General features: G+C 43.8%; 1 protein-coding gene across 7 annotated transcripts in view; it reads left to right on the top strand.

The window, feature by feature from the left end:
• PCID2 (PCI domain containing 2) overlaps positions 1-14,934 on the top strand; it is a 53,826-nt gene that overhangs the window by 19,860 nt on the left and 19,032 nt on the right. For 2 of the 7 annotated variants that reach the window (XR_004030218.1, XM_030813722.1), the window contains exons 8-14: positions 2,991-3,066; positions 3,975-4,116; positions 7,204-7,304; positions 8,207-8,280; positions 8,396-8,521; positions 9,371-9,494; positions 10,169-10,282. Coding sequence is in view for 6 of the 7 variants with exons in the window: in XM_030813722.1 (XP_030669582.1) it covers positions 2,991-3,066; positions 3,975-4,116; positions 7,204-7,304; positions 8,207-8,280; positions 8,396-8,521; positions 9,371-9,494; positions 10,169-10,258 (733 nt within the window). In the remaining variant the exon portion in view is untranslated. Of the gene's footprint in view, positions 1-2,990; positions 3,067-3,974; positions 4,117-7,203; positions 7,305-8,206; positions 8,281-8,395; positions 8,522-9,370; positions 9,499-10,168; positions 10,848-12,302; positions 13,309-14,934 lie in introns of those variants that run through there. The other 5 variants (XM_012506925.1, XM_030813726.1, XM_030813723.1 and 2 more) reach the window with 4 other exon arrangements.

Below are 14,934 nucleotides of genomic sequence, written 5' to 3'. Positions count from 1 at the left end.
AGCTGAAGCACTGCCATCTTTTTATCCTTTTACGGCTTCTTCCCGTCATTGTCATGGTGATTGTCAGCTGTTGTGGCACTGGTGGGAGTGTCACTGAGCATGAGAATGAGATTGTAATGAAGTTGGAGGCCCTGTAAAGGCCAGGTGGACTTCCACTTAGCATCCTGCTGGTCTTAGCTGGTTTAACCGAGAGGGGAGCCTCTGACCTCAGGCATCCTATTGCTGAAGATAAGCAGAGTTTGAGTTGTGCAACTGTTCAGCCAAGCCTACAAGATGTATAGTGCTGTGGGGGTAATATGGCCTCCCTACCCAGCCTCGCTTCAGAACTTTCGTACCAAGGCCTGACTGTAGAAAAGTCCTTTCTATGCCATGGCACTTTCCCACTGAGGCCTCCCATGGGTGCCGTTTCCTTTGCTGGAAGGTTCTCCTCGACTCCTGGCAGTCTATGCTCGTTTAAAGGTTTCCGCCTTCTCTAAAGCCTCTTGCTGCTGGACTTCACAGTGGATCAGATTTCCCTTTTATAAACATTCATAGCAGACTCTACATTTCTTTCACTGTGTTTACCAAATGATTTGATGATGTCGTATTTGATTGCGAAGTGCGTGAGGGCATGGGCCTTCTCCATCACTAGCGTTCCTTGCACCACAGTAGCTCAATCAGTGTTTCTTAAATGAATACTTGAAATTTTGCTTGATTGTATATTCCTGCACAGCAGTGATCTTCATGACCTTTGATTAGGCAGTGGCTTCTCAGATACGACAACAAAAGCATAAGCAACCAAAGGAAAAAATAAATTGGACTTCATCAAAATTAAAAACTTTAGACTTCAAAGGACATTCTCAAAAAAGTAAAAAACAACCATAAACTAGCAAATAATACATCTGATAAGGGCCTAATATCCAGAATATATAAAGAATTATTACAACTCAACAGTAAAAAGACAATCCAATTTTAAAATGGTTAAAGAATTTGAAAAATCTTCCAAACAAAATACACAAGTGGCCAGTAAGTGCATGAAAAGGTGCTCAACATCGTTAGTCACCAATGACTAATGCATCAGTCACTCGAAATGCAAATCAGAACCTCCGAGAGCTGCCAGTCCACACCCAGTGGGAAGACTGTAATCAGAAAGATGGGCAGCGCCAGCAAGGATGCAGGGAGACTGGAGCCTCGTGCACATTGCCAGGGGAACAAACACAGTGCAGCTGCTGTGCAGAAATGGGAAGGCAGTTCCTCAAAGTTGGACGTAGAGCTACCGTGTGACCCAGCATTTCCGCCCTGAGGGGACACTCAGAAGACAGACAGATCCCCAGTGACATCTCTTTCCCCTTGGGGTTTGCTTTTGTCACATAGTCTCCAATAGAGGTCATCGTTCCTGGTGCCAGACCAGCTACGATATTACCATACATGTAGCGTTTTACGTGAGTTACAGAGTACTTGTGCGTTTTGTTTGGTTTTTCCATAACTCTTTGAAGTCATAGAACAGTATTATTATTTGTCTCCATTTTCAGATGAGGAAAACGAGACCTTTAGAGACTTTTGTTTGAGGTCATGCACCTAGGGAATGATAAAAGTCATAGACCTGCTCAGAGAAGCTCACAGGCAGTTATAAGACAGGGTTTGATATTTTAAAATTGTATTTTTACATTATTTTAAGTGTTTCTATGTGGACACATTTCGGTCTTTAAGAGTAATTTTATGTTCTGTGGCTTGTAAACCACCTGCTTGTTTTCTGTACTGGGCACTTTTGTATTTTTGTGCCTTCACTTTGAGTAATTTTATCATTTTGTTAACACCACAGAGTATATTTCGTAAACCTAGATGGCGTGGCCCACTACACAGCCCCCCTCTGTGGCGCAGCCTGTGGGTCCTAGGCTATGAGGAGCAAGAGCAGCCTTGTGTGGCTGCACTGAATGCTGTAGGCAACTGGAACACAATGGGAATTATTTGTGTGTCTAAACATAACTAAACACAGAAAAGATGCAGTAAAAATACAGTGTGAGAATCTGTAGGACCCCCATCTCACATGTGGTCATCTGTAGTTGACCGAAATGTTGTGTAACATGTGACTATTTCCAAGTTAATTGCAGACAGTGGCACACCCTCCCCTAGGTGCTTCAGTTTCTGTTTTTTCAGTCTTTTGAGGTAAAATTTGCATGCAGAGAACTACCTACAGTATTATCTGTCTGCTTGCTGCTGAGGTATGGGACATGATTGCCACCCCAGAAACTTCCCTCATCCCTCATTTGGGCGGGCCCTTTCTGCTGTCTGGATTTGTTCCACTGTGGGTCACTTCCTGCCTGTCCCCAGAAACTTCCCTCATCCCTCATTTGGGGCAGGCCCTTTCTGCTGTCTGGATTTGTTCCACTGTGGGTCACTTCCTGCCTGTTCAGTCACTTCATGTAAATGGACGCCCACAGTGTGTACTTTCTGTGTCTGCCTTGGTGGGACTCATCCTCTTTGTGTGTTTTACTGATTTGTTTTGTTGTACTGATGAGAAGGTATTTTTCCATTTTTCTTTTCTTTTTTGGTTTTTGTTTTTTGAGACGGAGTCACGCTCTGTCACCCAGGCTGAAGTGCATTGGCCCGGGTTCGAGTGATTCTCCTGCCTCAGCCTCCTGAGTGGCTGGGATTACAGGCACACACCACCATGTCCTATTTTTCCATTTTTCAAAAATGGTTTATAACAATTAACTTTTACACATTGTTGCTGCAAATGAGGCAGTTTTTAGCTGGTGCTGCGGAGGGAGGATGTTACTCAAGTAGTTAATTGGGATTTTCCTGGTTTGCTTTTTCTTTTATTTTTACCCATCGGGTAAGACATCTTTTTTCATAATGTTATTTTGTTTGATGAATATGACTTGATATGAATATGACTTGAGCTTTGGGACTTTACCTCAAGATATTAATTTGTTTAGGCAGTTTATTTTGTGATTTATAAATAAAATTTTTATTTCCTATGTAACGTAAAAAAAATTATTTCCCCATAGCCGTGCTGGTATAGAGGACTCTAAGAAGTGGGGCATGCTGTTTCTGGTGAACCAGCTGTTTAAAATCTACTTCAAGGTGCGCTTCTGTTTGAATCCTTTCTGTCTTTACAATTTTCCATTCTCCTGGGCTTCCCACATATCATATATATCAGCTAGCCTCCCTGGTGTTGCTTGCAAAATGATCATAACCGTATTCCTAGTCCTAATAGCAAACATTTGTTGAATGCCTACTAGGTGCAAAGCACTATTCTGAATGCTTTACAAATGTCTTCCTGTTGACAATCAGCCTTCTGAGGTTAGCGCTCTCAGCCCCAGAGGAAACGAAGGCCCCGGTGTGTGAAGCAGCTGGCCCAGTGTGGTGGAATTGGGCTTTCAGTGCAGGCGGTTTCACTCCAGAGCCTTTTGTCTTCTGTGGTCGTAATTAACTATGGAAAAGCAGGCACGCAGATGGATAGATGGATAAAGAAACCATTGCCACATAAAGTCAGTCAGGTGAAGAGCAGCCTATCACGTGTCAGCAGCTGGGACTTGTGCCTTCTGTTCAGGGCCTTCCACTCCTGTAGAGCACCCCACCTTCCTGCCGGTGCTGCACAAGCACAGGCTCCTGCCGGGCTGTGCCCCCTGGAACGGCTTCCCAGAGCGTCCACTAGCACGGGCTCCTGCAGGGCTGCGCCCCCTGGAACGGCTTCCCAGAGCGTCCACTAGCACGGGCTCCTGCAGGGCTGCACCCCCTGGAACGGCTTCGCAGAGCATCCACTAGCACAGGCTCCTGCAGGGCTGTGTCCCCTGGAACGGCTTTGCAGAGCCTCCCAGGGTGAATGCCATCTATGCTGGCTGCTTTCTGTTTTGGTTTTATTATATAAATAATTTTTATGATATAATAGGTTTTATAATTTGCATTTTAAGGAGACATGCTTAGTAATTTGTTTTGCCACCTGTTTTTGTTGTTTTTAAATATTTTAAATGGATTGTTATTCATTATAGATCAACAAACTCCATTTATGTAAACCCCTAATTAGAGCAATTGACAGCTCAAACCTGAAAGACGATTACAGCACTGCACAGAGAGTAACATACAAATACTATGTTGGACGCAAGGCCATGTTTGACAGCGACTTTAAGCAAGGTATGTTGCTAATCTTTTTTTCCCAGTATTTTAAATAAGACATTGCATTCTGAACAACTTTGAATAATAAAGATAGTTTCAGAGAACACAATTACTATATTTTATTTTTAAATATGGACTGTTATATATACATATTTGACACTAAAACTGATTAAAGGGAAATTATATTGAAGATTCTTAATCCACACTGGGTCTCTCAGGTGCATGCTGGAGTCTCACAGGCATTACAGACATCCTTTCTGAGTTCGCTAAGCATGACTGTTCTCGGAATAGAATGTAAATATTGTTTTCTTTATTTGCCTTTTGACCCTGTAATAGATGCTGGTTATGTTGACATAGGAAATGGAGATTAGGACAACATTTAGTTCAGCGACTGACTTAATGACCTACAAATCCCGCATGGAGATGACTTAGAGGCAGGGGATATGCCCTTGGACCTGGTGTCAGAGCTCACGTTTAAACAGCCTCGCAAGGTGTGTCGCTACCACACCTGACGTTATTGTATTAGTTTACGTTGGTAACTTTCTCAAGAACAGGAAACTAGTCTTTTCTTCTTTTTGTAGTTTTTTATTGGCTGTCATGGCATCATTCTTGGTGATCTCTTCTGTTGTGCTCAAACCAGACTTTAAACTCTTCTTCAGCTGTTTGTTGAGCACACAGTCCCAAGTACATGAAGCAGCATAACTTTAGGCAATGCAAGATAAATAATAGCCCTTTCATAAGGACGCTCTGGCTTTTTATTCTATAGGCTTGTATAGACCATTTCCTTTCACAGTTTTTACTCTGTGGGCTTGTATGGACTGACTGTTCATTTTCTTTCAGTTTTTAGTAGATCTAGGGCTTTTAAAGAAGGGCTTTTCTTTTCTGTCTCTTTTTTTTTCTGCTAATATGAAGCATAAAGGTAGAGAAGCTTTTAAATTCTATCCTATTGGATTTTATTAAGATACTGATTTTTTCTCTTCTGAGGATTCAGTAAGTGGTATTTTTGAATACCTAACATAGCCAGAAATTATTATTAATATTGATGTGACATAGTCATAGTTTCTGACATCTTTAGAGCTAAAAAGTTTAAGTCTGTATCATCCAACCCTTTCGTTTGACTGTGAAAGAAACAGAAAGCCATTGAGAGTGTGATGCTCTGAGATTACTGAGTGATTCTGTGTCCCCAAAAAGCCAGCGCTGGCCATAGATCTTCTGCCTTGTAGCTCACAGAGATTTTGTTTTCCATTTTACTGCTAGGAATTCCTAGAGCCCTGATTGTATTTAAGTGGATAAAATGTCTGCAGAGATTGTGGTGATTTTCTTTCCTGTGATTTTATATTATTTATGTAAGAAAAAGAGTATTTGGAGTATCTCAGTTTTTGTATGTATACTTTCATTAATTTATTAATTTCAGAGATTTATACCCCTCTAGATATTTTTGACTCCAACCGAAATATATTATTTGATGCAAAATGACTAAGGTGCCCTCAAAGACAGCAGAAAAATCTCAGCTTGCGTTAACTATTAGAAAATGCATTTTTTGGCCAGGTGTGGTAGCTCATGCCTGTAATGCCAGCATTTTGGGAGGCTGAGGCGGGTGGATCACGAGGTCAGGAGATCGAGACCATAGTGAAACCCCATCTCTACTAAAAATACAAAAAATTAGCCAGGCACAGTGGCGGGTGCCTGTAGTCCCAGCTACTCGGGAGGCTGAGGCAGGAGAATGACGTGAACCCGGGAGGCGGAGCTTGCAGTGAGCCGAGATTACGCCACTGCACTCCAGCTTGGGCAACAGAGCGAGACTCCATCTCAAAAAAAAAAAAGAGAAAGAAAAAATGCATTTTTTGTACATCCAGGAGAATTCGAGATTACCTTGGGCAGTTGCAAAGGTACACTTTTTAGAGGCTAGTTTGCAAAAGTCAAACTGGCAGCTGGTGGGATATTTCAGACTCTCAGTGAATCCTTGTTCCTTGGTCTCAGCCCCACAGGGCTCCTCGTGGGTCATGGCTTTGTGGTTTGGAAGAGACACTGGCCCCACAGCATTCACGCTCACTGTGCAAGACTGGATGTTTTTTGTGCCAGTGTGGCCACACAGTTTAGGAGCAGAGGCAGTGTGTGGTCTCAGTGTGGGTTCCCTAGGCCTTGACCCAGACCCCAGGGCCTGCTGCTTCTGGTGACCCATTCTGCATAAGGGAGGGCCTCTGCAGCTCTGAGCATCTCTGTTCTCTTATATTTGGGACTTAATATCACTGTTCAGGAAGAACTTACATAAACAGGAATATCTCACTTTCCTAATTCTTGACCCAAACTCAGCCTTAGCAAAGCCTCTTCTCTTCACCTAGGGAGAACGTGGAATCACTGTCCAGAAACCCGTGACCCTTCAGCTTGCCGGCCTCAGGACAAGGCTCAGCTACTGCCTGCCTGTTCTGAGAGTTCCTTGTTAGCACGGGCTGAACTCTTTGCAGGCCTGTCCTGCAGTTTGTAGGATTAATCTTGACAAATAGAATTACTTTTGTATTTTGAAATGTATTAAATTCAAATCTGTTTTTTAATGTTGCTCTCAGGACAGAATTAATATGTTGTGTATTATTAATACTAAGTTAATTTTTTAAAGCATGTGGTCATTTAAAATGGAAGATATATGATCACTAATTATATGTTAAGCTGGAGGATGGTGTTTTACTAAGTTATTTTCATTGTTTAATTATGAGTGATTAAAATGTATCGTGGAGGTACATTTTAAAATATATCTTTATATTTTTCATGAACGTAGAAATCATCTGAGCAGGGTCAAACTTTTAAAATGTTATCATAATGGCTTGCCAGACGACCTTAGGCAAATCAGAATCTCTGTGAAAGTTATTTTCTTCAGTTTTCCTCTGTTAAGTAGGACTTCCCAGGCAGTTCCCATTGAATTTGGGGGTATGGATTTTACTTAAGGAAAGTCATTGATCACAGAAATGAAACTGGGCTGATATTTTTTGAGATAATAAAGGGAGGGGGCTTTTGCCTTTTAAATCAGGAGACAGTGGTAGAAAATGGAGCAGGAAGGGGCCTGAAGCAGGTGTGTTGGTCTCACGTGTGCTGACTCTGCCTTCTTTGCAGCTGAGGAGTACCTGTCATTTGCCTTTGAGCATTGTCACCGTTCTAGTCAGAAGAACAAAAGGATGATTCTGATCTATTTGCTTCCAGTAAAAATGCTATTGGTGAGTGATTGTTAACTCCATGTTTATAGATCCTGGTGCTTTCACAAAGTTGACAGCTGATAGGTTTTTTAAAACCTAGCAGACAGTCTGTAGTTGATCACAGCCTGAGCTGTGTATGAGCACACCCCAAAATAAAGAAGGAGCATGCATTGTGTGTGGCCCAAACCCAGAGCTTCATGCCTTACGCCTCCAGGTCCTTCTAGAAAAGCTCTCCTTGTGTCTTGTTTCCCTTAAAAGTATTTAACTCGAGTTTAACTCGAGTTCATGTGACAAAATAAGTATGTATCATTTGTATTCCTCCCTTAAAACCTAAGTTAAAAGCAGTGGATTCACCAAGAAAGAAAAATGTCATTTCACGCTCTGTAGGTATTTCATTTAGTTACTAAAATGTATTTTTGATACTTGAAATAACTGGTAAGTTAATTGACTAATGAGAAAAGCATTGCACACAGGTGGCTAAAGCTTCTGTAGCTCTGAATGGATTGTGATGGAGAAGCGCTGCTGTGGCCTTGCCCTCCTCACTTCTCACCCCGTTTAACTGACAGCCAGTTTCAAATGCTTAGCTGATTCTTCTGGAAGCTACTTCCGTATGCCTACATCTCATGCTTATACTAGCATTTCTTCAGTTATCACTTTCCTGTTATAGAAATTCGAAGAAATGTGAGAAGGTCAAGATCAAGGTCACATGTCATGGACTGACAAAAGTGTATTGTACCCAAGTGTTCTGATTTCTAGACCTGTGTTGTTTTCCTGGTGTACTATGATGTGTTTAATCCATGGACATTCTAAGAAACTCAGGTTGCAATTTTCTTAAAACTTAATTCCTTGATATGAATATTTATCAAGGACAATTTTGTCAAAAATGAAAGCATTTTCATTCTGGAAAATTGACTCTGTCTTAGGGTCACATGCCCACTGTGGAGCTCCTGAAAAAGTATCACCTGATGCAGTTTGCAGAAGTAACCAGAGCTGTGAGGTAGCGTATGCCATCCTTCCTGTTTGGGGTTTTAAAAATGCAAGCCTGATGAGAGTTGACGTGCACGCTGTATGAGAAATTCACCCCCCTTCTGACGCGCCTCCTCCCTCACCAGTGAGGGCAACCTGCTGCTGCTGCACGAGGCGCTGGCGAAGCACGAGGCCTTCTTCATTCGCTGCGGGATCTTCCTCATCCTGGAGAAGCTGAAGATCATCACCTACAGGAACCTCTTTAAGAAAGTGTAAGCGTTTCCCAGGCACGTTGGGCTCCCAGTGCAGCTCTCGGCAGAGCAGTCAGTCGTCCAGGGCTGTTGCAGGCTAAGAGAGGAGGCCACCGTGTGGGTGGGGTCGTCATCTTCCTTTCATTGTGTGGGATATAATGAAGCCTCCGCCCACTGCCTCCTGGGGGCCCTGCGCGGAGACACGTGAGTAGCACAAGCTGTGCCTGGACTTCTGGGGGAGGTAAGCAGGTTCTGTGTGAGAAGATGACTTGAGACATCAGCCCTGAGAGCCACGGTACCACATTTCATCAGAGCACACAGGACTCGCCACTCACTCTCCTCCCTTAGTCCTGACCAAGTAGCCCTCCCAGCCACTCCTGCCTGTCACAGAGACAGATGCAGAGATCGTCATTCTTTTCCTCACATGTCTTCTGAGGCCTCGTCCCAGCAGGATCTCAGTTCAGTAAACTTCAGGCAAAGGCCAACTTTGTATAGAGCTGTGGGTAACACATCACAAACAGTAGGGACCCTATTTCGCTGAGTCTGTGAGACACAGCCCATTGTCAGGTGCTTCCTGATTTCAGGGAGATTAAAATGTGAAAAAAAAAACGCACCTTAATGAAATACTTAGAAAATAATTAAAAATTGTATTTGTACTAGTGACTTTTTAAAGACTGAAAAGTCAAATTAGATTTAATAGCTCTTTGAGAGTGTAGTTTAGAGTTTATCTAATAGGTGGGAATTTTTTTACTCCTTTAGAACACCGGCTTATTAAGAGGTGCCTTTTCCCTGCTGACTCACAGTGCCTTTTTTTGGCTGTGGAGTGTTGCATCCTGTCAGTAACCACAGTGATCTTCTCCCCTCTTCCAGGTATTTGTTACTGAAAACACACCAGCTGTCTCTGGATGCTTTTCTGGTTGCCTTGAAATTCATGCAGGTGGAAGACGTGGACATTGACGAAGTTCAGTGTATTCTGGCTAACTTGATATACATGGTGTGTGAGTCCTAGTTTTAATTTAAGCAGCTACTCACAGCAAGATTCAGCCCAGAATTTGAAGTTTCAGTGTGGTGGTGTTAAGATTGTTAAAAGGCCTTTTGCTTTTTTTTTGATAGAACTAATTTTAGCCCAGGAAATACCATTCACCAGGGCCCTTAGGAGCATGAGGGGATGGATAGTCTGTATGTTTGCATATTCTTTACTGGCGGTACGTCCCTCGGTATCTGTCAATTCTCCAACCCCCCTCGGATACCAAAATCCACAGGTGCTCCAGTCACTGGTAGGACGTAGTATTTGCATATGAGCTATGCACATTCTCCTGTATACTTTAAATTATCTCTAGGTTACTTAAAATACTCAGTGCACTGTAGATAGCTGTTATACTGTATTGTTTAGGGAATCATGGCAAGGGAAGAGCATCTGTACATGTTCATTACAGATGCATTTTTTTTTCCCAAATATTTTCAGTCCATGGTTGGATTCATGGATATGAAACCCACCATGGATATAGAGGGTTGATTGTATTTATTTTTATTTATTGTCTTCCCACTGAACTGAACTGTGCCGCTCTTGGGGAAGAATGCTAATGCCAAATTAATTAGATCACCCAGCATCTTTGACATGACTCAGATCCAAAAATGTAAACGAATTCCTCCCTTTCTGTCCTGCAGGGTCACATCAAAGGCTACATATCGCATCAGCATCAGAAGCTAGTGGTCAGCAAGCAGAACCCATTTCCTCCACTGTCCACAGTGTGTTGAAAGTACACGTAGCCCTGAGGACGGGTGAGCAGTTGCTTCTTTCCATTTTGGTTGTGCTGATGAGACCGGTCTGGTACTGTGACAAGGCTCCCTGAAGTCGGAAGTCTTGGAGGCGCTTTTCCCAGGGATGCTGAGGCTGAGATTTTCAGCACACCCGAGTCAATCTCCTTCATTTGGAACTAATTTCAGCCTGGTGAAAACCTGGAATTCCTTTTTCACAAAACTCGGCTGGTTCTGGAGTCTTTGTGAAACTTCTTTGAAGGAGGCTTTGCGTGAAGGCAGCTCCGGCTCACTTTTCCTAAGTGTGGTTCCTGAAGGCTGTCTTTGTAACTTTTTGTGGTTCTTTGTATAAAAAGGGTATTCTGAATTTATACACATGGCATGTTCTTCAGTATATCTTCCAGGATACATCTATTTTTATATATTAAATTTGAATATGTTATCAAAATGCTTGGTTAACTTAAGCCATCTTTTTAAAAGCAGAATTTAATTTGATTTAAATTTTCCAGATTTTATAGCTTGCCCGTATGGATGCTCCTCAATCTATGATGGGGTTACGTCCCAATAAACTTATTTTATTTGCCTTTGCTTTGTTGGTTAAAAAAAAACATTTCTTTTAAAAAACCATCTTAAATTGAAAATACATTTAATACACCTGCTACTAAACATTATGGCTCACTCTAGCCTTCCTTAACATAATCAGAAGCCTCCACTTAAGGCAAAATCAAACACAAAGCCGATTTTATTTTATAATAAAGTGTAGATGCCGGGCACGGTGGCTCACGCCTGTAATCTCAGCACTTTGGGAGGCCAAGGCAGGCAGATCACCTGAGATTGAGAGTTGGAGACCAGCCTGACCAACATGGAGAAACCCCGTCTCTACTAAAAATACGAAATTAGCCGGGCGTGGTGGTGCATACCTGTAATTCCAGCTACTTAGGAGGCTGAAGCAGGAGAATCGCTTGAACCCGGGAGGCAAAGGTTACAGTGAGCCGAGATCACGCCATTGCACTCCAGCCTGGGCAACAAGAGCGAAACTCCGTATCAAAAAAATAAATAAGAATAAAAATAAAAGTGTAAATACCTCGTGTAGCTTACCGAGTGCTGCACTGAGAGTGGAAACCGAAGGGGTGCGTGGACGCTGAGGCATGGGCTGCCCCTGAGTGCATCCCTTCGGCACCACAGCGAGATTGACAGTCGCTAAGTTGGGCCACTCACATTGGGCTGTTGGGGCTGTCATCACAGAATACCACAGGCAGCTTAAGCAACAGGAATGTTGCCTCACAGTTCTAAAGGCTGCAGGTGTGACTGAGATGGGGTTGCCAGCACGGTCGGCTTCTGGGGAGGGCTCTCTTCTGAGTTGCACACTTAAGAATAAGGTGGTATTCTTGCTGTGCTAGAGATGGTACCGATAAAGATGACTCTCTTCCCGCCTTTTTTGAGACAGGACCTCGCTCTGTCACCCAGGCTGGAGTGCAGTGGTGCAGTCAATGCTTACTACAGCCTGGACCTCCGAGACTCAAATGATCTTCCCTCAGCCTCGCAAGTAGCTGGGACCACAGGTGCATGCCACCACACCCAACTCATTTTTTTATTTTTTGTAGAGACAGTGTCTTGCTAATGGTGCACAGGCTGGTCTGGAACACCTGGGCTAAAGCAATTCTCCCGCCTCAGCCTCCCAGAGTGCTGGGATGACAGGCATGTGCTACCACACCTGGCTCTCTTCCTCTTATAAGGCCACAGTTCTGTCGGGTTAGGACCTCACCCTTATGACCACATTTAGCCTTAGTTACCTCCTGAAGACCTTACCTCCAGATACAGTCACATTGGGGTTAGGGCTTCAATGTAAGAAATTTGGGGGACACGGTTTAGTCCTCAGCACTGCCATTTTTCAGAGTATGCACATTTCCCCGTTTATAAAAAATTTACTAAAGAAGAACACAAACTATATGAGCTCATCTTTGCAAAGTTACTGCATTTGAAAGCTGCTTGTGCAAGGAGGGGCTATTCTACAAAGTGTGAATCCCTCTTTCTCTCTGTCTAGGCCGCGCAGTGCAGGACTCACTTTGTGTGGCTCCTTCCTCAGGTTCCCCTGGATGCAGAAACTGCCCCAGGGCTTCAGCAGCACTCCTTAGCTCGCTCCTACATCTGCAAGTCTGCAGTTTCTTCGGAGCTGGGCGGGGAAGTTTGCTGGCTCTTCTGGGGCCCAAATGGGCCCCTTTGAAGGTGACTCATTCCCGCGTATCAGCCCGGGCTCTCACCTGGGGCTCAGCAGGGCTGTGGGTGGGCTCCCCTGTTTATCTCCACATGCAGGGAGCTGGATTCTGGGAGCACAGATCCCAGTAGAGCCAGGGAAGCCAGATCTCTTTTATGCCCTGCTCTCCTAAGTCACACCCAGATTCCAGCCATGGACTGCTACATGTACACACAAGAGATGAATGCAGGAGGGCAAGTGCCTGTGCCTGTGGAGTTCATGCCAAGGATCCTCTTGACCTACAGAGCTGCTCCCCACCAGCAGCAAGGTCCTTAGCGCTGGCAGTCGTGACAAGTGCCTCCTACATCCTGTGGAGCAGACACGGAGCAAACTCATGCCGGTGGAGGCTTTGGGTGCTGTGTCTGTTTTCTAGCTCCCCATGTGTCCAGTGGGGCCCCGTTCTCTTGCAGTGTTGGGTACAGAAATCTGATCTTCCCTGCTGCTCAGCATGGGCCTTGAACATCCTTCAACTTTTGATTTAAATGATTTTCCTACAGTAATTTGAATATTGGAATTTCTACCAGCATAGCTGAATTTCATTCTGGATGTAATAGTGGTAGAAAGCTCAGGTTTATCAACATTTCTGGGTAACGTATTGAACCGTCCATAGTGACACCTAAAGTCAAGGACTGATACTTTAAGGTAATTGAATGGTTATTCTTAGCAATGAAAGAAACAACCTCAGTGTAGGTGTCCTTACGTTTACCTCTTGGTGTTCAGGCCTCTGTCAGTTCGTTCTCACACTGCTATAAAGAACTGCCTGAGACTGGGTAATTTGTAAAGGAAAGAGGTTTAATGGACTCACACTTCCACATGACTCGGGGGGCGGGGTGGGGGGCCTCGGGAAACCTACAGTCATGGCAGAAGGGGAAGTGAGCATGAGAAAAACTGCCACTTTTAAAACCATCAGCTCTCGTTAGACGCCCTCACTATCACGAGAACAGCATGGGGGAAACCGCCCCCGTGATCCAATCACTTCTCGACACGTGGGGATTACAATTTGAGATGGAATTTGGGTGGAGACGCAGAGCCAAACCATATCAAGGCCTGTGTCCAGCATGGCAGCATTCAAGTTCACGGGCGAACACATGGCCTATATCAGTGTGTTTACATGGATTCAAATATTGGACTTAATCTCTGCCCAAGTGTAAACTAGTTTGGCCCTTTTAAAACATCATCACAGGCTGGACGTGGTGGCTCACATTTATGATCCCAGCACTTTGGGAGGCTGAGGCCAGTAGATTGCTTGAGCCCTGGAGTTCGAGACCAGCTTGGGCAATATGGCAAAATCCATCTCTGCAGAAAATACAAAAATTAGCTGGGCATGGTGGTCCACACCTGTAGTCAGGAGGCTGAGGTGGGAGGGTCAGTTGAGCCCAGGAAGTCGAGCCCACAAGGAGCTGGGATCGTGCCCTGTACTCCAGCCTTGGGCAACAGACAGATCCTGTCTCAAAAAACAAGAAAAACAGTCATCATAGCTAGCTTCCCTTTTCTTGAGTTTTATTGTTTTGTTAGATTTGTTTATGGTGTGGTTTCTAAGCATGTCATTAAATGCCAGTAGAGTAGTTATTTCATTTTGAAGGCCCCTCATGTCTCTGCTGACAATCTGGGCCTGTAGCTTTCTCTGATTGTTCCTGATTTCACAGATTTCACCATTATGCAGGGAGGGTCTTCATATACTTTGCCTCTGCCCAGCTGTGTTTGAAATAGGTTTTTTTTTTTTTTTTGAGACGGAGTCTCACGCTGTTGCCCAGGCTGGAGTGCAGTGGCATGATCTCGGTTTACTGCAACCTCTGCCTCCCGGGTTCAAGTGATTCTCCTACCTCAGCCTCCTCAGTAGCTGGGATTACAGGCGCGAGCCACCACACTCGGCAAAGATTTTTTTTTTTTTTGTATTTTTGGTAGAGACGGAGTTTCACCATGTTGGTCAGGCTGGTCTCGAACTCCTGACCTCGCGATCCGCCTGCTTCAGCCTCCCAAAGTGCTGGGATTACAGGCGTGAGCTACTGCGCCCGGCCTGGAATAGTTTTCAAGCAGGGCTTCCACTCTAGTAAATCCAAATTTGTAATAGATGTACCAGAAGCAAGATTGCAGACATTTCTGCAGCATTATGTACAGAAAGCCTGCCATGTTCATTAGTTGATTTTAAAATCATTAGTAGACATTTAAAGCAGTGACTTACTTACCTTATTGTAGTTTGAGAATAATACAACCAAACTTCACTAAGACTTTAAAATTCACACTAGTGTTGCTTTTTGCCAAGGACCTTTCAGAGAAATGAGCCATTTCATCTACAGATTGGAGAAAAGAAGTTTAATTCTGGGGTTAAAGCATAAATGAAAGAGAGTGTGCTGAAGAACAGTAAGGCTTAAAAACCCAAGTTATGTGTAAATTGTTTTCAACTCAAGAGAATATTTGTCCA

The sequence above is a fragment of the Nomascus leucogenys genome, chromosome 5 (assembly GCF_006542625.1).
Source record: "Nomascus leucogenys isolate Asia chromosome 5, Asia_NLE_v1, whole genome shotgun sequence".
Lineage (NCBI taxonomy): Eukaryota > Metazoa > Chordata > Mammalia > Primates > Hylobatidae > Nomascus > Nomascus leucogenys.
The sequence above is the reverse complement of the archived record's forward strand: the minus strand, read 5'-3'. Positions and strand labels throughout refer to the sequence as shown.